Here is a 25,054-nt window from a genome sequence, read left to right as displayed (position 1 = left end):
CTTATTGTTTAAACTAAAAGAAGATGCGGTCGATTGAAAATTCTTAATCAGGTAAAAAATATATCAATAAGTAACAAATATTATCTGTATTACTTACTAGTTGTATACACAAATCGTGCAGTATCTCCTCAAGGTCGAGTGGTGAGTGGGCCTTGACCTTGACCACCCACGTGAATTTTACCATTAACCAGGATACAATGTGTTTCGAAATAGTATCCATTTAAAAAGTTACGATTTTATTGCAAGGTCAGTCAGCAAGACAACGCCACTTTTTTTCGTGAATATTCACCAAAATACTTACATTAATTTATAGCACTTAACCTTCCATCGTGTTTATTAGAGTAGATGCCAGTCTGAGGTCGTCCAGGGATATATTTTATAGAAGCTCATCTCTCAGTTACATTTTAAATGCAAAATTAAATTAGAAACTCAAATTGGTGAATGGGTGAATGGAAGAGTGTAAGCCCTACGGAGGTGTAAATCACTCAAGGACCATATCTGCTATGTATACAATGGGAGTTTTAAGATTCTTTTTGGTGGTAGCGTTTTTCTTGGATTCAAGCTTATCACAAGGTAAATGCTTATACTAGGAATGGACAGACAGCGAGACGAACAGAAAGAGACAGAGAAAGGGAGACGTAATTATAGATAAAGAGAAAGTAAAAGGAAGCTAACGGGGAGATAGAAAGATAAAACGGTTGATATATAGATAAACACATTATTGATGAAGGAAGGACTATAAAGCGATATTGGAGCATATATCTAAATAAACATAATGAACTGTCATTATGTTTATTTGTCATTAGCAGCAAGTGCTATGCGTCATTAGATATACGACGTACAACGCGTCTTTTTCGATATCTTTACTAAAATTAAAGAGCTCTAAGCTGAACCATGTTTGTAAGTGGTTGTATTAGGGATATATCATTGGTTTTCACCTTGTGGATTTCGAATTCCTTGTGGGTCGTATGACTATTTATAATAATAATCATTATTATAGCTTTTATGTAGCTTTACTTTCATGCTTATAGCATGCTCAGAGCGCTGTAGTCCAATCTCATTTGTGGACTGGTGGGAGGAGGGGGTATCTGGGAGATGATTTTTCCAGTAAAACTCTGCTCGAGTCGGGTGTCGAAACTCGAGCCTCCTTTATAGGTTGCCAAGTCAAAAGAAGTTCAAGCGTACTAAGCCTCTTCTTGGCAGGGAGTCCCCCATGACCATTGGTACTTATTTTGTCTTAACGCGATTTGATGTAATTGAAATGAACTTCAATTTTTTACTAATAATACGCCATCCATTTTGTAAGCATTATGGATTTTGTAACCATCATGGATTTTGTAACCATGGATTTTGTAACCATGGATTTTGTAACAATCCATGATAATGGATTTAGATTAATCTAGAACAAAAGGACGTGATCAAATTAGAATGATTGTTTTTAAAAGTTATGGTTTAATAGTTAGAGTAAAAATTGAGACCCCCCCCCCCAAAAAAAAAAAAAAAAAAAGTGGCGTTTGTAACTAAGTACTATTAGCCAAATCATTGAAGTTAAACAACTGAAACGTAGTTTTAAAATGATGGAGGCAACGTTTTACGGCAATACAGTATTTGTAGCCTCCCCCTGTTTTAACAGTCAAGATTAAATGATGTTAGGTAGACGTCACGTGAAATGTTTATTAGACACATTCACAGCGGAAAATAATCTCTCTTCAATGCAAATGACGCAAATCTGAATCAAGCCCGGAACTATATATATATACCTTATAACAGTGATGCCCAACCTAATAAGACCTTCGGGCCATTGTAATTTCCGACACTCGTGTCATGGGCCACCTGAGCGAAAAGGTACAAAAGCGAAATGAAATTGACCTGAAAATATTTGATTAGAAAAACTTGGATCTAGTACTTACATTAATGACTATATTTGAAGTGTATCTTTTTTTTTTTTCATGCGCCAGATAATGGCTTAATTTCTGTACTTAAAATATAGGCAACTTTGTAGCTAGCTTTAAAACCGACTCGTTTTCTTGTCGCTTTTTTAGTAATATTTCTATCGATCCCACAATCTGTAAGCGTTGTTAAACAATCTTTTATTCGCGGCTTCAATCAAGAATGTCGTCATGTTTGTTTTATAATGTCGTTTATATGTTTTTTCTTTTTTAAACAGTCACACTCTCTTTACAAATCAAATATCTTATCTTATATAGTCTTAAATCTTAAATAGATTGGCCTATTAACATGTTCCACAAAAAGTAAAGATCCGTTCACTTTTTCTGGTAGATTCTACATTCATAATCCCTTTTACTAAGCATACAAATATTAAAGGTCATGGTACCAATTAACTGAAGAAAATTTGAGGGCCCTAACGTAGGTAAAGATACATCTGTCAACCTTTTTTTTTTTTTGGGATGGTGGATTTTCTACAAATTGAGCAAACATTTTGGCGGGCCGGATAGAACCACGTCGGGGGCCGGATCATGCCCGCGGGTCGTATTTTGAGCATCACTGCCTTACAACATCACGCTAACGGGGTTCTCTGCTTTAAATGTTGTTGACTTAATGAACATTACAAAACATAGTACAATGCGTAGTTACTGTAGCAATGGCAGTTTAACTTCAAAAAGCACTACATTGTAATTATTGTGTATGTAAGATTTTGCTTGTATGTTTTCGTTCTTAGTTCTCTAATATTGATTTAGTAAATAGTCGCCTTTAATCAACGTATAAATGAATCATAAATATTTTGCAAGAAAAATTTACAAAAATAATTTAAAAAACAAAAACTGCCATCGCTTGGCCCCCTCAGTTGTGGCTCCTGGAATCATTTATATGTTCTGACTAGAAACGTCCTTTAAATACATTCAGGGTTTGCTCTAAATATATTACTCAGCAGCAATGTACTGTGCAGGCGCCTTTGTTATAAAACAAGTTCTTTTTTTTATATTACTATTTTTATATGTTTTAGATTATACTTAATGCTTGTACATATGCTGATATGAAAGAAGACATTTAAAAATAGCATATCTAAATTATCTTCAAAAAAATATGTTGTCAGTAGAACAAGACAGGGCCTGCCATGTCAAAGATTTCTGCAAGTATAAATGCCGGTGCATTAAACCATGTCAAGCTGATTTCAAGTGTGCAACCAACGATAAATGTCAAAGTGGATGGTTCGGTTTCAGATGCCAATACCGTAAGTATTGTGATAGGAGGGAGATGCTTTTAGGTTCCATAGTCGCTATGCAAACACAACTCAGCTGGAGCAGCGTCGTAGCTAGAGTTTTGGGGGCCATCGGCATTTTGACATTCGACATAATGGCATGATACAATGGCTTAATATTATTTTCAATGAAAAAGAAATGAAACACTAATTTTGGACACCCTTCAAGAACGGGCCCGGGAGGATTTTCTAATTCGGAGCCCCCTTTCCCCACCACATCTACGCCACTGAGCTCAAGTAGGGATTTGAACTCATTTGGTTTATGTCTATTGGTTACAGATCTCACGTAAACACTTGGTTGGGTATCTAAAAGTATATTTTAAAAACTCTTCCTGGTTGGAGTCAAGTGTTTGCCTAGTTAGCTCTTCTCGATTACTTCCTCCTGATTGTTTTGAGTAATTAAAAAAAAAGGTCGTGTGAAATTAGTATTTATAGACTCTTAACCAATTATAAAATAAATGCTTTAAAGAGTAACAAAGCAAAACGTATGAATTAAAATAAAATAATTGATTTACACATATACCAACGACTCACTCTCAGTCTTTCAAGGCTCTAATGTTACACATTTTTTAAAAATTCATCGCTTTTGATCAAAAGTCAATAGTACAGTTCTAAATTGTACTTAAAATCATTTTTCTTATTGATTCAAATCATATCCACCGCAAATTTATTGTTTAAAATCGTATTTTTTTAAAAATATTAAATGCATATTTTGTAAATGTGTGTAACAAAAATATTTTTTTTTTAAAAGGCATGGTCAAATTATTGACAGTTACGGCTATCAATCCCAATCTTATACATTGCGAAAATAAGACCCGCGTAAAACCACACCGTCAATTTGGTTATCATGCAAAACAATTGTAACAGAAATAATTAGGATAAAGGTGACGTCATTTTGTCAAGACTAAGTACAAGGTGATGTCCATTATCTAATTACCTCACGTGATCTTAATTTTCAAGAGTATATTGCTTGTCGTTGTCACTGCAACCAAAGTGGATCATTTATTTACAATTTACACACATAGAGCAGCAACGCCTGGCCTTGTGTGTGTTCGTGGTGTTTTAAGAGGTCACCTCGGAGAAGTGAAAAATGGGAGATTGTCACAGCCTAGTTCTTGTTGTAGGCGTGATGACGCGAATGTCTCTGTGCGTTGTAGATACCTCTTCTGGTACTACTATAATGTTCTCTGACTTATTGACTAAATACTTTCTCACACGCACTAGATTTGCAGGTGCGTGTGAACACTAACATACTGGACTCTCCGATCACAAACATTTAGAATTATTAATAGACTCCAGGTCAGCAGACACGATTTTATTGACATATAAAATAAATGAAATATTCACAAAAGATATTGGCGACTTCAGCCATCACACAAATTACAACCAAGGAAATATATCCCGAATTCAAATCAATTATAATAACTTCACTACTTCAATAATAATACATAACTCTGCTGTCAAAAATATCCATAGTACTCCTCTCTCTACGGGAGTCTAATATCTACTGAGGTGTCCACCTCGTGGTCAGTCCCCGACCAAACAAAATCTCGTGCTGACCGTACGGAAGGAACAGTTAAGTGACTACTAGTCACCAAATGTTGCAACGGTTCTAAAACTGATATATGACAGAGATCCCTGCGTTAGTCCACGAGAGTAAGTACTAGTTGGAGGATCGCCACATATTCGGACAGAACAACATTTATTATATAGAATATCTTAAATTCTTAATAATATCTATTGAGGAATCTCACAATAAATAAAACAATGTTAAATTTGCAGAAGATTTGGCTGTGTTTGGAGCCACAGTTACAACCAACCCGCCAGGAATGTACACAGACTGGTTGACAGATGAAAACGACTATACCTGTAACACTGCAAAAGACTTGAACTCTATTACAGTCACGTGGGCCAAATTAGAAGCTATTCCTTTGACGTGGTGGAGGATAACTGTAAACGACCCAAGTGAGTAGATACCAAACATATATACAACTTCTCTCTCTTTCTCTCTCTCTCTCTCTCTCTCTCTCTCTATATATATATATATATATATATATATATATATATGAAAAAAGTGTCAGCCATTGCTGCCCTGTATGTAAAGCGCATTTATGATGTAAAGTTTCATTTCTATTTATATTAAGTTATTAATACGCCTTGTCTTTATAATAAACGATATTTGTTGCATATTCATAATGGCCTCTATTTTTAAGCGACATTATTTTGTTTTAATATAAACATTAATACATTCTACAACAGGCATTAATGGAACGAGGTCCACTTCATGCATATTAAATAGGTGTATTTTTTACTATCCGGTAGTGATATCCGACCGGAGCCGAATAGCACCGGATAGTAAAAAATGCCGGATATTCGGCAAAAGCCGGAGCCGGAGCGATATCCGATGCACCCCTAATATATATATATATGGCAGCACTGTTACCAGTGCGACGTTTAAATAGAATATGCATCCTTAAGAAAACATTAAAAAACTGGAATATTACAACTTGACTAGAGTAACATGTTTAGTAAAATCACTAAATGTAGAAAGCCTTCAGGATAGAAGACTTTAAAGTAAAGTAGCAATTATATATAAAACAATGAACCATAATCTTTAATAACAAAAACAAAATTTAATAAAATACTAGACTAACTCTGAAAGACACAAAGATAAAGGCACATTCCTCGTTAAATATGCTAGGACAAATTTGTACAAATACTCCTTCTTCCCTAGTGCTATTAGGGCATGGAATGGGTTGCCTGAGCTAGCCAGGAAAACCAGTGACTTGGCAGAATTTAAATTATTGCTTAAAATTCATGACTGAATGCATAGCGCGTACGACGTAAATCATCTTGTTTTTTAAAGTAACGTCTGTATTATATAAGATAAGATAAATAACGCGTTATCGTTGATTCAATCTAGACTTATCGTCATAACAGGCCTAAACACTGACATGTGGTCAGTGAAAACCAATAGCTTGTTACCAGGTTTCATGCCACTGTTTTTTTTGTTACGAAGAAACGAAATAAAAACTAAGGCGCTTTTTTGTCTGCATTTTTTTTTTAAAGGATTTCTTGTAAATGTTCAGTTGCAATTTACCAGAGAGGGAAATTTTGAGTTTGAGAAGTCGTCATGTCGAAATGAGACAATTTCTGAAGTGAGCGACAAATCGATAGACAGGCGATGTAATGATGATGTGATGATAACATCTTTAACTTTATCTGGAAATCTGTCATCTTTATGTTCTTTTTATATCAGTGGAGGTAAGTGACTATCCATCCATCTATCTATCTATCTATCTATCTATCTATCTATCTATCTATCTATCTATCTATCTATCTATTTATCTATCTATCTATCTATCTATCTATCTATCCATCTATCTATCTATCTATCTATCTATCTATCTATCTATCTATCTATCTATTTATTTATCTATCTATCTATCTATCTATCTATCTATCTATCTATCTATCTATCTATCTATCACACTATCTATCTATCTATCTATCTATCTATCTATCTATCTATCTATCTATCTATCTATCTATCTATCTATCTATCTATCTATCCATCTATCTATCTATCTATCTATCTATCTATCATTCTATCTATCTTTCTATCTATCTATCTAATAATCTATCTTTATATCTATCTATCTTTCTTTCTATCTATCTATCTAAATTTTTAATTAAACAAAAGTTTACGTAATTTTGTATTTAAAGCACATACGGAGCTTTCAGTTTCAATGAAAATATATATGTAGATACACTAGTGAAAGTAATAAATAAAACTCACTCTAAAATGTCTGTCGCTACTTCCAAGCTTTCACTACCATTTTCATCACCTAAACCAGTGGTTCCCAAACTTTTTTGTCTCGTAGACCCCTTGCTATGTTTTCTGGTTTTCGTAAGACCCCCTGCTTAACTTATACCGGTACTGCATTTTTGCAAATTCACCAACTCCATTTTTAAAAGTAATTTCTAACTGTAGTGAGTCGAAGAGTAAATAAGTAATTTCAAGCTACTTTGAAAGTTAGAGAGAGCTCTATCTTTTTTATTCATAAAATTCAAATTTATAACCAATTTAAATAACAATTGATACGTATTATTGAAACCACCAAACACACTGGAAATGTGTTGTTGTTTTTTTGTTTTTGTTTTGCAGGTTCATCATCCATTGCAAGGGATTTTATGTTTCATATAGGAATTTGTTGTTCTATGAAGTAGTTCTTCAAACAAAAAATACTAATTAATTAATTAATTGGCCTTAAGTATCACTGTATTTGTATTTCTTCATCTTTCATGTCTTGCTCAAATAATGGGTCCGCGGAACTGTTTTCTTAAACAGGAGAAGGGGCGAAATAACTGGCGTCTAAACCAGTAAGCTTTGGGAAGGAGGGACTCATTAGCCTAGGTTGCAACTGCAACCCACTTAGCAGGGGGAAACATAATTCAAACCTCTGCTGCCTTTGCAGATATAACCAAACATTGGAACTGATTCGTGGGTCAATCCCGAAGAAAAATAAGGAGCAGATGATCCTTAGGAAGTATGCAGCACACAGCGCTACACCCTGTCAGAGCCTGCGAGGCCGCTGATCCCAAACTGTATATGTTGTTTGCAAAGAATTACATAAGAAGCTTTTGTTATAACTCATACCACTGATGTGCCTACTGTATTGTTGCTTAAAGAAATGTGTTTAAAATAATATCAGATGTACATTTGTGTAAAATAGTTTTTAAAACTACTTTAACTGCTGGTAAAATCAATGATTTATCTATGGTGTTTTCCGTATATGGCTATAAGTAAAGAGATCTTTTAAGACCCGCACACACCATCATCTTCTCTATATGACGTTGAAGGGAGATTTTGTGGACTGAATTTTTATCTTTGGGATTTCTAAAAATTTTCAAATCTTTATCTTTTTATCAGTGTGGCATTGTCTCAATTGATCCTCCAGCATGATTATTCATATCATCATAAAAAGGCACTTAGGCAATCGCTTGTTTGACAATGAAGAAATGAATTCCAATTTTCAATAACCAACGCTGTATATAATCTACATTTATTTTTGTTACATGTAGACAAAATTAAGCTATTTAAATAACTATTGAAATTAAATATAACAATTTTTCGTTTGAATAGCAGGATAAATATTGAAAGGATTAACTAAGGTACAAATCATATATTAGTGTATGAAATAATTACATTGATGAGATGTGAAAATAAAAGTCCCGACCTGCTGAAATGAAATCCATTTTCGTAGACCCCCATGGACATCTCATAGACCCCCAATTTATTTTTTCACTTTCGTAGACCCCTTGGAACTCTTCGTAGACCCCTGGGGGTCTATATAGACCACTTTGGGAATCACTGACCTAAACCATGATAGGCTTACTTGTGGTTACATTGGAAACTATTGAACTATTAAAAACAGACAATCTACCATAATTTTGATCAAGTTACATCAGAAACACGCACACGTAATAACTATGTATTCTTTTTCTTGTTTTCCACGCACGTCATCAGGTCGAAATGTCGCATTCAATCAACACGCCTGGCAGTCATCTAGAGTTCCAGAGATAAATGGGTCGGCCGATTTAGCTGTTGATGGCAATACAGAGTCAAATTATTTTAGAAATAGCTGCACGCATACAAAGACAGAGAGTTCCCCAAGCTGGACTCTAACTTTACAAAGCAGCTACGTTATCCAAAGATTCATCATTTATAACAGAGGTACATAACTTAATCTTAATCAGATTAATCTTATTTCTTCTCTTATATAATTTGAGCTTGTTAAAAACAAAAAGAACACCATTACAATGTATATGAAAGTAAAAAACAAATTTAAAAAATAAGATTTGAAGTCAAAGCCTCTTCTGTGTTTGAAAAGCCTTTTTCGTGTATTTCTACTTTTGTGCTATAATCCATTATATATTTCAATTAGATCTATATTAAGGTATTTTATTTCTCCAGTTAGGGTAGAGACAAATATTTCAGTCTCTGTATTTCTTGTAGATTCTTCTTAGTTGTCGATATGTTTTTTTTTATCAACGATATCAAATTTTTGTTTTTTAAATTCTCGAACGATTCGTCGATTTCGAAAGCTTGGAAGTATTCCTTAAAGGTTATTTGCTTTTTCCTAAGAAGTTGCTTGATACTGCCCTCAGTTGGTGATTTTAACTCTTTGAAACCTTGATGCTAGTCAGCTTCGCTGCATTGAACCAGATATTAACGTATACTAGTGAATAACAATATTGCATATGACAAACAAAGGTTTAATGGGTTAATGATATGGTGAGACATATATTACGAATAAATATCAATAGCATTTAGAAGTCAAATATAAGTACCTTTAGAAGAACTATAGCACACCTTAATCTCAGTGCTACAGTCCATCAGGGCGCGCAACGCCCACACCCCAGCGCCATGGGCAATCGTCAACTACTAGGTAACCAGGCCTTCAACTCAAACTTGACTCCAGCAGAGTCCCAAGCATGCGTCCTCAATACTGGGGAAGAAATCACCAAAAAAAAAAAGCAACCCCAACAAAGAATCCGCCATCGACACACCCACACAGCGGCAACCTTCGGACGACGTAGGGCATGAGACTCGCCAATGGGAAGAAAAAGCACCCCACGGAAAATTCCCGGCTTTATTAGTTGGGGACAACAGTGACAAGACTGCTTCCTTAGAATGGCTCAAAGCAGGTCATCTCTACCCTGAAACTGAAGGCTTTGTTACAGCAATACAAGGACAGAGTAATTAGGACAATAAATTACGAGAAACATATCCTAAAAGTCAATATTGTTGATAAATGCCGAAAATGTGGAAATGTGAGTGAGTTAATTGAACACATAATGGCAGTATGTTCAGCCATATCGGAATCTGCCTACCTAGGTCGCCATAACTAAGTTGCAAAGCTAATACACCAGCACTTGGCTTTGACGCACAATTTGATCGGTAAGGATACTCCTCCTTATCACAAATACTCACCACAAGATGTTCTAGAGTCTACTGATCATCTACTGTACTGGGATAGGCCTATTTTGACCGACAAAACGGTAGATTTTAATCGCCCTGATCTGCTGCTCATCGATAAAAAAGAAAAAAAGCTGGTACCATTATTGACATCGCCGTACCACTCTCTCATAATTTAAGAAAAACTGAGTTGGAAAAACAACGAAAATATTGGAACCTAGGCTTGGAGAGTAAGCGTTTATGGAAGTTATCTAAAACAATAATATACCCCATTGTCATATCAACCGAGGGGATAATAACTACTGACCTCACAGATACCTTCAAGGCTCTTGGCATTCCTAGGAACATTCTCGTTGCCTGTCAGAGGGCGGTACTGCTGCAGACCTGCCACATCACCAGAAAATTCCTCGGTGGAAACTGATAAAGGGACTACGATGAATTTTGATTCTCTTTAACGAAACTTGACCCTGGCTGCGTCAAAGAATGACTACTCGTTCGTTTCTAACATAATAATAATAATAACTGACCTCACAGTTGAACCGTCCAAACAAGATTCTAAAAAAAATGAAAAATTAAAATGACTCCACCATCGGGGAAAAAAAAAGTTTTAATAGATCTAGTAGGTTGTATTTCAAGTCTAATTAATTGTTTGTTCTACAGGGGATGGCTATTCAGAAAGACTTCGTGGATTTTGGGTTAAAACTTACGATGCCAGTAGAAGCGAGATCGGATATTACAAAGACAAAGGTGTTTTAGATAAGGTTCCAATCTACTATGTCAACCTAAAGAAGGTGAGCAGCGCAGTCAATTACATTTCAATTCGGTTGAACGGAACCTACGGCATACTCACCCTGTGTGAAGTGGAAGCATATGGAGGTCAGTATCATTCAAACTTCATAATAAAAGCATAATGGAACGTTATGAGGAGCCTTTTACGGCTTGGGGGGCGGGGGTGGAGTGGACATTAACATGTATTATGATTTGTTACAATGGTTGAGGGGGGAAATATAAATATTCGTTTCGTATATTCACAAAAGAATTAGAGCATGGTTTTAAAACATATACATGGAAAAAATACTCTACATATGTTTTTTTTTAACACACGGGCTTTCCAGCGGTCACACCTTGTATACATAGCACTGGTAAACAAAAAAAGGGAAAGACGTCATGAAACGAAAGAAGTCAATAATTTTGCTATCATTTATATATTTTCATTGATACCATGATGAAAAATGTAGTATTGGAATATGATAATTAATAAATAAGTATTTAGCAAAATTCGAATTTTCTTGTTGCATTTACTCTACGGGGGAAAGGGGGATATTGAGTTTTGTTATGTTTTGTTACAATTTGGAAGAAAGTTAAAAAAAAAAAGGATTTGGGGCGTCACGTGATATCCGAACGTTCTTATAGGACTATGTATATATATTTTAGTAATGGTGAATATAATTTTTATTTCACACTAAACAATATACATACAGCAGTGATGAAGAGGTCAGCACTTTTTTTTTTTATTCTAATAGTTTACATAACGATGTCGTGTTTTTAAATACCTCTAGAATGATTACAATATACGTTTGAACAAATAAACATACAAACATACTCAAATACACATTTATAGTAACACACAATAATACTCAACAAATTAACTTCTATAATGTAATGAATGAGGCAATGGCCAACCTAGATTGGCACGTGGGCCAATTTTTTTTTTTTAGGAAACCTCAGTATTTGCGCTATTCAATTTTAGCATTATCATCATAGGAATCCTTGGGCCTTAGGCCTCTTTTCTTTGCCTCTTTTTTGGGCTTTATGTGCCTCTTTTATGGGCCATCTTGCCTCTTGTGTTTTTTTTTTTTTTTTTTTTTTTTTTTTTTTTTTAGTATGTTTTTATTTGTAAGTTATCATAATTCACAAGTATTAAATCATAAACAATTGAAAAGTGATTACCCTAAAATATAATAATAGTAATAGAAATATTATTTAATATCAAAGACATATCTACCTAACCAATGAACCCCCTAAAGACAGAACAATCCACACAATATCAGATATCCCTGACCCCCAACACCCTATTTCTGGAAAACCTACTGAGCATTGTACAGGTATATGAAAATCAAACTAGATAATTCTCTACCCTAAAGTCCATTATTTTTCTAAATGTCGATTCTAAGTGATTAGGATCAAACACCTTATTATTATATAGACATTTGAGCCAGCTAGCCCAAACAAGATTCCTGTATTCGGAAACAATAATCAAGTTAAAGTTATGTATCATTTTATTTTTTAGTTTTGGCAGCTTGTTTAAAATAATAGACAAGTTAACATTTACATAATTGCCACAGTTTGCTTCCAATAAGTCCCTTACAGTACTTCTTACTTGAAGGAATAATGGACATTCCAAATACATGTTTCTCATTATCAGCATTTTCAAGATGGCATAATCTACATTCACGGTCATTTGCCCGTCTTCTAACCATAGCGGTCATCCCAAAGATAAGTCTATAACTTATCTCTCTAGCTTTTGATGGGATATGTTTGCTGTGTAGGTTTATGAATGTGTCCTTGAATTCTGTCACCCCAAGAACTTTCCCCCACTTTATCGTATTCACTAGGCCAATTTAATATTTGCAAATGTCTATGTCAGTGTCTTTCCTAATTAAAATGTAATTTCGAGATGAATTACTTTCGACTTTTTGTTTCTAAAATAGGTGTACATTTGTGTAATTATTAGTCTTAAATTTCAATAGAGTAAATCGAAGTAAAGATTATTTAGATTCGATTATAACATTTACATTATTACTTTAATTTCTGTTGGGACTTTTTGCTGATCCCAAACGGTATCGAACATCATATCAGCTGCATGAAGAAGAGGGGTGAGGGGGAAATAGACGTTTGAGACACACAGAAAATATACTGCCGAAGAAAATCGTGGAAGGCGTAAAGAGAACCCTAAATCAACCACCGATAGACAATGGTTTATGTCTTCGAACGTAGCTAAACGCGTAGGTCACAGCTAGCACTGTGTAATCGAGTGAAGACAAGCCTTATTAGTAGGGAAAGTAAAAAACTTACAAGAGTGTCAACAATGGAAATTTCTTAAAATTTTTCGTAATTTTTAATGTTGTATATAGAAGACTATTTCTCCATTATAAAGATGGCCAAACTTTGTAAGAGCGACTATTTCGTTGATAAATAAAAAAAAATTGTGTTCAAATTTCAGTATTTTAGAATCGGTATTAATTCTTCAGTTCGTTTATGATTCTAGAGTGTCCTGCGGGTAAATGGAGTCTACCCTGTAATAAACAATGCCCTACTTCATGTCCTAAAGACTGTGACAGGGACACTGGAAAGTGTAACACTGTATGTATTGGATACAGTAATCCACCGCAGTGTGATTCAGGTAAGACATATGATAAACATATTCTTATAGAAGATACACGGTCATTTTAAAGACAACAACATATTTTATATTTTAAAAGATGTTTCCTCACATTTATATTATCATCTTCGAAAGAAATATTTTTTAAGCAAAGTTCATGATATTAACCAGATATTTTTCGAATCTCCTACTTAAATAGAGCTGGGTAGATCCCAAAGTAGATCCTACTTAAATAGAGCTGGGTAGATCCCAAAGTAGATCCTACTTGAATAGAGCTGAGTAGATCCCAAAGTAGATCCTACTTAAATAGAGCTGGGTAGATCCCAAAGTAGATCCTATTTAAATAGAGCTGGGTAGATCCCAAAGAAGATCCTACTTAAATAGAGCTGGGTAGATAGATCCCAAAGTAGATTCTTCTTAAATAGAGCTGGGTAGATCCCAAAGTAGATCCTACTTTAATAGAGCTGGGTAGATAGATCCCAAAGTAGATTCTCTTCTTAAATAGAGCTGGGTAGATCCCAAAGTAGATCCTACTTAAATAGAGCTGGGTAGATCCCAAAGTAGATCCTACTTAAATAGAGCTGGGTAGATCCCAAAGTAGATCCTACTTAAATAGAGCTGGGTAGATCCCAAAGTAGATCCTACTTAAATAGAGCTGAGTAGATCCCAAAGTAGATCCTACTTGAATAGAGCTGAGTAGATCCCAAAGTAGATCCTACTTAAATAGAGCTGGGTAGATCCCAAAGTAGATCCTATTTAAATAGAGCTGGGTAGATCCCAAAGAAGATCCTACTTAAATAGAGCTGGGTAGATAGATCCCAAAGTAGATTCTTCTTAAATAGAGCTGGGTAGATCCCAAAGTAGATCCTACTTAAATAGAGCTGGGTAGATAGATCCCAAAGTAGATTCTCTTCTTAAATAGAGCTGGGTAGATCCCAAAGTAGATCCTACTTAAATAGAGCTGGGTAGATCCCAAAGTAGATCCTACTTAAATAGAGCTGGGTAGATCCCAAAGTAGATCCTACTTAAATAGAGCTGGGTAGATCCCAAAGTAGATCCTACTTAAATAGAGCTGGGTAGATCCCAAAGTAGATCCTACTTAAATAGAGCTGGGTAGATCCCAAAGTAGATCCTACTTAAATAGAGCTGGGTAGATCCCAAAGTAGATCCTACTTAAATAGAGCTGGGTAGATCCCAAAGTAGATCCTACTTAAATAGAGCTGGGTAGATAGATCCCAAAGTAGATTCTTCTTAAATAGAGCTGGGTAGATCCCAAAGTAGATCCTACTTAAATAGAGCTGGGTAGATCCCAAAGTAGATCCTACTTAAATTTTAATTTTTAACATTAAACATACTGCATTCCTCGTTAACTCATTTTCTCCTAAATGACGATACCATCGTTTATTGGAACTCATTCAATTACATTGATGTTTGATTTTATAATTCTTACTTTGTCTTATTTAAAAGAGCTTGCAATCCACTTTAAATCTGTACCAAATAAAACATTTTCTGATAACAAACAAAAAGGTTATTGAAGCTTAATCATAAGGGTAGCGGTGGGAAGCGTGGTCGAGAGGCTAAGTGTGCTTGAACTTGGCTTGTCTTGGCTACCTAGAATGGGGCTCGAGGCTCGACACCCGACTCGGGCAGAGTTGTGTTTACTGAGCGCCTAATGGCAGCACGGAAAACCAACTCCCAGATACCCCTCCCCCCCACTGGTCCACAAATGAGATTGGACCAAAGCGCTCTGAGCATGCTATAAGCATGAAAGTAGCGCTATATAAAAGCTATAATAATAATAATAATAAATGGGTAGTGAAATATTACTGAGCAAAATAAGAATCCCATCGAAACGTGGAGAATACTATATAAAGCAGAAAGTAAGGTGTGCATGTGTGTGTGTGTACATCCGTCCGTCCCCCGCGTAAAAATCAAGACCGTTTGAACAATCTTGATTAAACTTGGCATGAATGTCCCTCCAACTGTACTCCACAAATGAAGCCCAAGAAATAATATAAAAGCTCAATTTATCTCTAGTACATGGAGATAATCGAATAAACCCGTTTTCATGGTATTTATATTTGATAAAAATGTATTAGCATAACGTGTAAAAATTTAAATAAATTTTATATTATAAATGACATCAATGACAATAAAAAGCATAGTTAATGCGCACCCCTTACAAACTCTTCCCTTACCCCTGGGGTTAGGCGTACCCTATTTTTGGGAAACCTTGATCTACATGTTACTTGAAAACCATGCAATGCTCAAATTGAACGTATTAGAACTAGAGCCAAGCAGACACTCGCGCATTGGATATGAGTAATTCCAGGCGATTATACTTTAAAATAAGTTTTTGTTTCGAGGTTTGAATAATCCTGGTTGTTGATAGTTTGTATTTATTAATATTCACAAACAAATTTCATCTTTATACTCGCTTTGCATATAACCTGTATTTTGACATTCTTCTTACCAAAGAACAGACACTGAGGAGCCTAATATAAATTTTCAGTATAACATATTTTTTTCCCAGTCTGCTCAATTGGAAAGTGGGGAGTTAACTGTCGCAATAACTGTAGTAACAAATGTGCTAGCTCCATCTGTGATAGTAAAACCGGACTTTGCAACCAAGCTTGTCTCGGATACAGTGATCCCCCTTACTGTAACACTGGTAAAATTTGTATAATAATAATCTTCTTGGAAGCGCGTAGGCTCAGCGGTAAGTGCTTGGCTTTCTAACCAGGGCTCGAATCCAAGTGAGTACTGTGATTTTTTTTTTAATTTCGGGAAACCCCCCCCAGCTCTAATTGGTTGAAATTGGTTGGGGAAAGTGAAGGCTGTTAGGTAGTTGTGGGCTTGTGAAACCAAGCGCTTTACCATTTAGCCACCGCTTTTTTTTTTGTCTAAAGATGTAGGCTATTACATTATTTCGGAAAAATGTATTTGATTAAATTAGTATAACACTGTAAAAGAATATTTGAACACGGCGCTCAAAAGTCACTTTTATAAGAGAATATTATAAAACCTTAATTGTATATGTGTCATGATGACATCCATGAGGACTTTTAGGTGGCCCAACAGACCAGTTGGGTACAGCATACTAGGCTTTAGCATTAGTTATTTATTGTTCATAGTTATTAATATTCACACACAAATTTGAACTTCATACTTGCCTTGCATAAAGCCTGTATTTTGACGTTTTTGTTCACAAAAGAAGGGACCCAAAGGGGCCTAATATGAAATTATTTTTTCAGTCTGCTCGGTTGGAAAATGGGGAGTTAACTGTCGCAATAACTGCAGTAACAAATGTGATGGCTCCATCTGTGATAGAAAAACAGGACTTTGCAACCAAGGTTGTCTCGGATACAGTGATCCCCCTTACTGTAATATTGGTAACATTTGTATTTTAATAATCTTATGGGAGGCGCTGTGGCTCAGTGGTAAAGCGATTGGCTTCCGAATACTGTGATTTTTCATTTTGGGATCTAGCCAGTTCTAATGGGTACCAGACATTGGTTGGGGAGAAGTGAAGACGGTTTGGTCAATGCGGGCTTGGGAAACCAAGCGCTTTACCAATTAGCCAACGCATTTTTTTGTCTACAGTTATTGGCTATTACATTATTTCGGAAAAATGTATTAGATTAAATTAGTATTACACTGTATTAGATTATTTGAACACGGCGCTCAAAAGTCACTTTTCTAAGAGAATATTATAAAACCTTAATTTGATACTTGTCATAATGACATCTATGAGGGCGTTTACTTGGCCCTACCGGGCCATTTGAGTACCGTCCCACTGGGCATCAGAATTAGTTATTAATAGTTCATAGTTATTCATATTCACACACAAATTTCAACTTCATTCTCGCCTTGCATAAAACCTGTGTTTCAACTTTCTTTTCTCACCAAAGAACGGACCCAAATTGACCTAATATGAATTTACAATATAACATTTTTTTTTCAGCCTGCTCTGCTGGAAAGTGGGGAGTTAACTGTCGCAATAATTGCAGTAACAAATGTGCTATCTGTGATAGTAAAACGGGACTTTGCAACCAAAGTTGTCTCGGATACAGTGATCCCCCTTACTGTAACACTGGTAAAATTTATATTAAAATTTATGTGGCCCTATCGGACCACTTGGGTGCCGGCCCACTGGGTATTAGCCCGAAAGCCCATATAGCCAGTCCACCCCTGGATACCAAATATGTTGACAATTTTTACAGCATGGTGTAAAGTGAAATGGAGGTTTAACTATATACTTAGATTTAGTGAACATTTCCATGTTTCCACTTGTAACTCGTCTACTGGACAATGTGACAAATGATGCATGTTGGGACATCAATGACCTCATTTTACAGCAGTTCGAACAATCTATTTGATCCTTTTAAAATTAATTTTTCATTTATTAGTTATTAGGAGCAAAACAGTCACTCTTAAAAAGTTTAGCCGGATATGTAAAGGAGGTATTTTCTTTTTATATAAAATTGTTTTTACATTTCAATTGTTTTGATTCGTGTCGTTAATAGTTTATCACCTACACATTTTATTTGTTTCCAATAATTAAAAATGCAAGTTTGTTTAATTTTAGTTCAGAACCGTTACCATCTGAATTGATGTCGACCTTCCTTCTCAACTCCTCTCTTTCTTTGTCATATTATGGTCTCTTGCGTTGACAGGACCTTACATTCCTTTATGTTGACAATTATGTTTCTTTTGACTGCGTCTTTTACTTAGAACTGAAGACTGAAAAGCCATTTCCCATGTGTTTTTATTTTTTTTTATTAAAAATAAAAAAAAAAGATATTTTTAATGAATCCACGCACATTCTTGATTTATACTCAAAGGCTATCTGCAATCCTTGAACATATACTAATATGGTTGTTGCTTTTTGCATAAATTATGACATTCATTTAAAAAAACTCGAAATAGTTCAGACAATCTAATTATACAAAGCTTTTTTTATAAATGTATTTACAGAATGCCCAAAAGGACAATGGGGAGTGAATTGTACTAGTACATGTAATGAAAACTGCAACGACAAATCATGTGACCAGAAAGAGGGCAGCTGTAACTCTGGGTGTGTTGAAGGATATCAGCCTCCAGACTGCTTACAAAGTAACTTTTCCTTTTCGTATGCTATTTTCAATTTACAGGTTTCTATTTCAAGACTCCTGTGTCGATAACTCACTGTGTCAGCCAAGATCTAAAATTGTTTGCGAATGGAATTGAGTGCTGGAAAAGTGCTTTCATTTGAAAGTTAAATCCAATGACCCAATGTCCAATTGTCCAATGACCAAATGTTTAATGATCCAATGACCAAATGTCCTAACCCAGTGTCCAATGACCCAATGTCAAATAACCAAATGTCCAATTTAATGGGAAAAAAACATACATATTTAGCTATATCTGTTAGTAATGTGGAGTTAATTTCCCCTGTCAATATCAAACTAAATAATTAATTACTAGTAGGTAATTGACTAATGGTTATTTTTTTTTAATTGATTCATGTCTAGTCCATGTCCGTTAATATTTACTATAAGTTTAGACTTAATCTGAGAATGGGTGTCAGAGAAATAACGTGTATTCATTTTGTACCAGACAAATTTCTTTTAAATAAAGAGCGTACCTTTTAATTGAAAGTATTTATGAAGTGAATGACGATGTAAGCTAAACAAAGTAAAGGAAATAAAACTCAATGCCAAATCTTTCTCTCACTCTTCCAGACTGTACTCCTCACTTCCATTTTACTCCCTCTATTTATAGCATAAACGGCAATAAAGTGACTCATTGTTGCATCAGTAATAATAGAATGTTGTTTGTAATAAATCTTTATGGCATTGGAAACCACACACACAAAGTTCATAAGAGATGTCTTATTTTTCATTCTTTTTCATCTAAATAATTCTACCACCAACCTTAACTTTGTAAAACAAAAAAAAAAGGTTGGAAAGACAGTTTGTGTGGTAACAAACTCAAAATCGGCCCCCCAAGTGGTCCACCCAGGCAGGTAAAAAGGCAGGTTTCAATATTTTCAGAAAGAATATCAGAATAAAATTCTATTAAAGGAAAATGACAGAGAAGAATGGATAAAAGAATGTTGACAGATCTTGTTTGGTGCCCCAACGGTCACGCAGACTAAGGGATAGATGAAAGTGAATGTAGGGTCTAATGTCAAACTGGCCTAACGGATGCCTTATAACGAATATCTAATTGTTTTGTAAAAGGTCAATCTCCTATTCAAAGCCTCAAGAAAGAAATATTTCCGTAAAAAAAAAAAAAATTCGTTTAGTTTTGTGTTACATGGTTTTCCGTTGTGCCTACTGTTCATGCGAGAATATAAATAAATACTTATTAATTGTTGCTTTAAATCATGTTCCACTTATATGCATGCTAAATAGATTTTTTCTCTTTAAAAAAAAATAAATTTGTTTTTAAATATAGAAGTTAATGTGACAGAACTTATTGTAAATTTTTTTTTCCAAAAATATAAAACAGTTTGTATAAATTTATTGACATTTTGGTATATTTGGTGTTCTGTTACTATATAGTCTCACATGTTTGATACTATTAATAGTGAATAGTTGTAAGAACGGTGTAGTTTTATAAAAACAAAAAAGGTTGCATAATTTATTTTTAAAATACGATTTTTCGATTTCAGAAAAGAAAAAGGTAGCCTTCGCATCAAAACTTTCAATGGTCTAAAATATTATGATTTCAAATTTTCACTATCTTTTCTTGTTAACGAGATCCAAACGGTACGGACGGACAAACCACACACTACTAATGGCGTTTTTCCCTTTCGGGGGCCGCTAAAAATGAAAAATAGGCATAAAAATTGTCCACATTTTTTATATAATTTTTGTTTTCTATATACTCAATGATATTACAAAGGATGTGTGGATTTTGTGAACGATGACTTTTTTTCTTTATATCTATATGATACTTTTTGTTTTTTGTTTACAGAAATATGTAGTCTAGAAATGAACAGTTTTGCAATAGGAAGCGCAGCCGGAACTGGAGTTACTGTTCTTGTCATCCTAGCCTTGTTGCTTATTAAAACGTTGGTTACCAAAGGTAGACAAAAGAAAAAATTGGATTCAGTTTATGATCAAACGAATCTTCATCCGGACGACAGTCAACATTATGATCAATTTTTTAAAACTGGTAATTTTTGTACTTTTGAATAACATTTTAACTATAAGAGTTTTTAACGGCCCCCGAAAGGGGGAAAGACGCTATTTGTTTAGTGTGGAATGTCTTTCCGTTCGTCCGTTCCGTTTAGATCTCGTAAACTAGATAAGTTATTGAAAATCCGACATCATGATATTTTAGACCTTTCAAAGTTCTGATGCAACGGCTGCTTTTTTCGTTTTTGAAAGGGAAAAAATGTATTTGAAAATCAACTATGCAATCAGTTCTTTTTCATACAAATACACCTTTTTTTTTTTTACATACATTTACTATTTATACTACTAATTGTGTTAGGTCTTGCCCTTTTAGTGATTAATAGCTGTTACAATTATGTAGACTACTCTGGAGATGCCCGGGTCTCTTGCAAGGGCGTATTAGATGCACTTAACAAAGAACTAACAAGACCTATACATTTTGCAACTAGAAGAACTAAGTCCAAAGCGTTACACAGACGTAACTGAAGCTTAATACTGAAAAGGCCACAGTCCAGTCTCTGTCCGTAATATGAAGTTATCCCTTTGAAGCCCTAACACCAACACCTAACACCTTTGTTTGTGTACTCCCATGAATGTGAATAGTCTTGCACGTGTTATGAACTGAATGGTTTAGTCTTCATTGAATGTGCGAGAGAGTGTGTTAGTCAGTGAGGTCTTGGCCCCGGTCCAGTAAGGTTGGACCGTTGCTTCCTGAACTGGTGGTTGCGTATTAATATTTTCTATCAGATATTAAAGTATTATTTGTATTTCCATGGATATCTTGAGTTGAAGTTGAATTAAATCTAGTATTACTTTATTGCTAGTTAGTAACCCCTAACGAGCCAAGCAAAAAAAGAACCTGACAATCTTGTGGACGATTGAGCCATTTAAAAAGATTTTCATTCATTAAGCCCAATAAAATTATGTTATTTTATCTTATCTTGAAGAGTTAGATGAAAGACTGATTAAGTTCTTAGTTTTTTTTTGTTTGTTGTTGTTTTTTAAGTCTTCTGAATTGTAAAGAAATTTTAATGTTTTCTTTACAGATCAACAAAATGAAGATGTAGCAAATATCTACGAGGAAAGTGTATAGCCATTAGAACAATTAGACACAAGTTATGTCAGATATAAATGAAATAATGTCTTCACATAAACTACAAATAACCTTATTTGTTTTTTTTTTTGTTTGTTTGTTTTTTATGTAAAATATAAATGGAAATAAAGTTAGGTAACAGATTAAATCAAAATTTTCTAGAAATGTGTTATTTTTTTATTTCAATTTTTAAAAATGTTGCATTATATTTTTTTTAGAAAATTACAAAAGAATCTATTTTCTTAACGTTGTCTAGTCGCATGTATAAAATATATATTTAGTTCGTCCATCGTTGTTGTTCGATGATGACCACTTTTGTCATCCAGGGGGCTGAGGGCTTTACACTGTAGTTTTGTGGCTCCTCATGTGGCTGGTGAGACCTATGTGAACACGGAATGTTCGGCTGCACACTGGGCAGGTTATTCCAGCTGGAGTATCATTGTCCTTGCTTTTTACTCTATAAAACATAGCTACACCATCATACGTAAGAACGAACGAATGTTTCTCCAGTAAAGTACCGCCTTTCTGTTAAGGTGATTTGCATGAACTAAACAGGCCCGCTACAAGACGACTTACTGAATACGACGATCAAACTCACTACAAAACTCACATCCTCATCCTGCCTCGAATGTCTCTCACAGTTCAGTATCAACCTAGCCCAACCTTTCTTTATTTAATTCAGTTTGACTTGTAATCTTCATGAGAAATATGATGCGTTGTAGACGTCAGAAGAAAAAAAAAATACTGAAACTCATAAATGCAGAAAATCTCTTATGTCGCTATCTAGGCATCTTAACTGACCAGCATTCTAAGTTGGTAAAGTTTGAAAAGCTTTCTCCACTTAGACTGATCTAAGGTGACTTCAACAGAGGTGACTTCAACAGCCTGTTTTCAGCCTCCTGCCAACGGAGTTAAGTAAAGTAAGTAAAGTTCCCCTTTCAGACCTTGCGACCCATAGTGCAGATGTTGTTAAATGCACTATGGCTGAGTGGTTAAGCGCTTGGCTTCCTAACCTGGGGTCCTGGGTTCGAATCTTTGCGAAGACTGGGATTTTGAATTTCGGGAATTTTAGCCCCCCCCCCCCCCTAAGTCCACCTAACTCTAATGGGTACCTGGCTTTAGTTGGGGAAAATAAAGGCGGTTGGTCGTTGTGCTGGCCACATAACACCCTGCTCGTTAACCGTTGTCCAAAGAAACAGAAACAGAACAACGAAGTTAAGGTCTTATAAAAAGGTGCGACGTCATGTTGGACGCGCACGACCTTGTTTTCTCTTTCCTCTTTTCGGCTTTCATGCTAAAACTGGCAAACGTGTTTAAGATGTTTTAATGATATGTCCCAATAATCTCATACGACAGTCGGTAACCACCTTATCTTATAAATTACAGACGTTGCTTCGAAAGAGAAGATAATTTCAACGCATTTTACGTTTTTATCTGGTCATTCATGTTAATCAGTGACTAAAACTTTGATTAGTCGTTAGTTTACCTGTCTGATTCAGGCAACCCATTCCATGCTCTAGGGAATTTTTTGCTTGAATATGGGATATGAAATGTGCCTTTATCACTGTGTCTTACTGGGTATTTGTGTTTTTGTATATGTAAATTATGGTTCATTGTTTTATGAATTATTGCTACTTTGTTTTTGTTTTTTCTAAGCCATTACTTCTGAGCCAACTTTAGCCTCGTTTCAACCTATTGCGAAGGTGGATCTGGGTCACAAGGCTCATTGAATTGTTTTTTGAGATAGTCCGTACTTTTTGAAAGAAGACACCTTCTTTCTCTATTTGGTATGAAACATAGTAATATATATTTCCATAATTTGTTATAACGCTGCCTAAGTAGGTTAACTTTTTATTTATTCATTATCTGTATGACCGATGTTGACAATGGTACTGGATGACTTGCAGGTAATGCCCATACAATCGAGTGTGTCTCTATCGAAGCTCTTCGTTATTTCTTATAAACATTTAATGGTATTTAATTGTATTACAGAGTCAGGGCCGGTCCTAACAGTTGCGGGGCCCTATGCGAAACTGATTTCGCGGGGCCTAGTCTGGGAATAATAAGTGAAAATTAAGATTTTGTATTAGAAAAAAAATCGACTTTTAATTTTATTCATTCTTTACAAAGTATAAAATTGCGATCAAATTAACTTTACTTTACGAACCTTGCAACCTATGGCATATTTATATATGACTATAAAAGTAAATAAAATATTGGAATTTCCGATTAAGGTGAAAGTTCGCTTATTACATTTTATTACATGAAAGTTGACAATGCTTTTTTTCTTTTATCGCGGGTAGAATTGGCGTTTTTCTGCAATGAACGAAACAAACAAATGACAATTAAGTTTATTTTTCAGGAGATTTTAATAAATTCAGGAGATTTTGCAATTTAATGATTACACCTAGAATTAGCGCGGGGCCTATGAAAGCGAGGGGCCCACTGCGAACGCATAGGTTGCAGTGGCCTAAGACCGGCCCTGTACAGAGTAATGCTATGTCGTCTGCAAAATTCAGGTCTGTAAGTCGGTTTGGAGAGCTTTCCCATTGCACAGTGCAGAGTTGAAAAAGAGCTTCCTCGTCCCTGTGGATAATCCATGCGCCGTTATTCAAGAGGCCGTTACACAAATTGCGAGCCATGCACGGTTAGCTTGGTAAAACATAAGAAGATGGCGGGGGTTCCCGTTGTGCTCGACCTTTGGCCCTGTATTCTTGCTCATGTACCCGGAGAGCCAGATAAATCGTAAATAGCAATGTTCTATATAGGCATTGACTTGGACCTCTTCCAGAAAGAACGGTTCGATCAAGCAGGCTTACACGACTAGAGTTTGAAGAGTCTTTGGCTCAACTCTTGGCAATCACACGGTTCATGCCATAGAATACCGAATGCAAACTGATTTATTTATTTATTTTTTAACATACTCAATGATCAGCAGAAATGGGGATAATATACACACTTGCTTCAGACACTATTCGGTATTAAAAAGCTCCGTCTATCCATCATGTTTTTAAGAAAACAGATTTATTTTCGTTTTAAATTTCTCAGAATCTGCACACATTGTTGTGGAATACCATGTTTGTTTTACGTTTCTTGATGGACGCTATCCAAAGCTTTTTTAAGGTCAAGAAAAAACACCTAATCATTAGTCTTTGTTGGTATTCCAGGCTTTGCTTTTTTCAGGACATACATTTTTTTGAAGTACATGATC

At 35.1% G+C, this 25,054-nt stretch overlaps 1 protein-coding gene across 6 annotated transcripts; it reads left to right on the top strand.

Annotated features, from left to right (window-relative positions):
• Positions 1–226: 226 nt before the first annotated feature.
• LOC106070731 (uncharacterized) lies at positions 227–21,997 on the top strand. 6 transcript variants are annotated; one of them, XM_056028589.1, is made up of 13 exons: positions 228–573; positions 3,059–3,193; positions 5,003–5,185; positions 6,290–6,484; positions 8,751–8,957; positions 10,863–11,078; positions 13,471–13,605; positions 16,118–16,255; positions 16,839–16,976; positions 17,549–17,680; positions 18,562–18,699; positions 20,548–20,748; positions 21,797–21,997. In XM_056028589.1, exons 1-13 carry the CDS (start codon positions 450–452, stop codon positions 21,841–21,843), a joined length of 1,989 nt encoding a protein of 662 aa, XP_055884564.1. In that variant the 5' UTR covers positions 228–449; the 3' UTR covers positions 21,844–21,997. The 6 variants fall into 6 exon arrangements, with proteins under 6 accessions (XP_055884567.1, XP_055884564.1, XP_055884563.1 ...); XM_056028588.1 differs by having other exon boundaries at positions 3,056–3,193; XM_056028592.1 differs by lacking the exon at positions 20,548–20,748 and having other exon boundaries at positions 227–573; positions 3,056–3,193.
• The last annotated feature ends 3,057 nt before the right edge of the window (positions 21,998–25,054 follow it).

This window comes from Biomphalaria glabrata, chromosome 5 (assembly GCF_947242115.1).
Source record: "Biomphalaria glabrata chromosome 5, xgBioGlab47.1, whole genome shotgun sequence".
NCBI lineage: Eukaryota > Metazoa > Mollusca > Gastropoda > Planorbidae > Biomphalaria > Biomphalaria glabrata.
This window is presented reverse-complemented; position numbering and strand designations above follow the sequence as displayed.

What these genes read in the sequence shown, in the direction of transcription:
- LOC106070731 (XM_056028588.1), top strand. Translation starts at nt 450, where the DNA reads ATGGAAGAGTGTAAGCCCTACGGAGGTGTAAATCACTCAAGGACCATA. An exon ending in TGAAGTGGAAGCATATGGAG is followed by an intron (nt 11,079 to 13,470) that starts GTCAGTATCATT and finishes TTATGATTCTAG; the next exon opens with AGTGTCCTGCGGGTAAATGG. An exon ending in TCCACCGCAGTGTGATTCAG is followed by an intron (nt 13,606 to 16,117) that starts GTAAGACATATG and finishes TTTTTTTCCCAG; the next exon opens with TCTGCTCAATTGGAAAGTGG.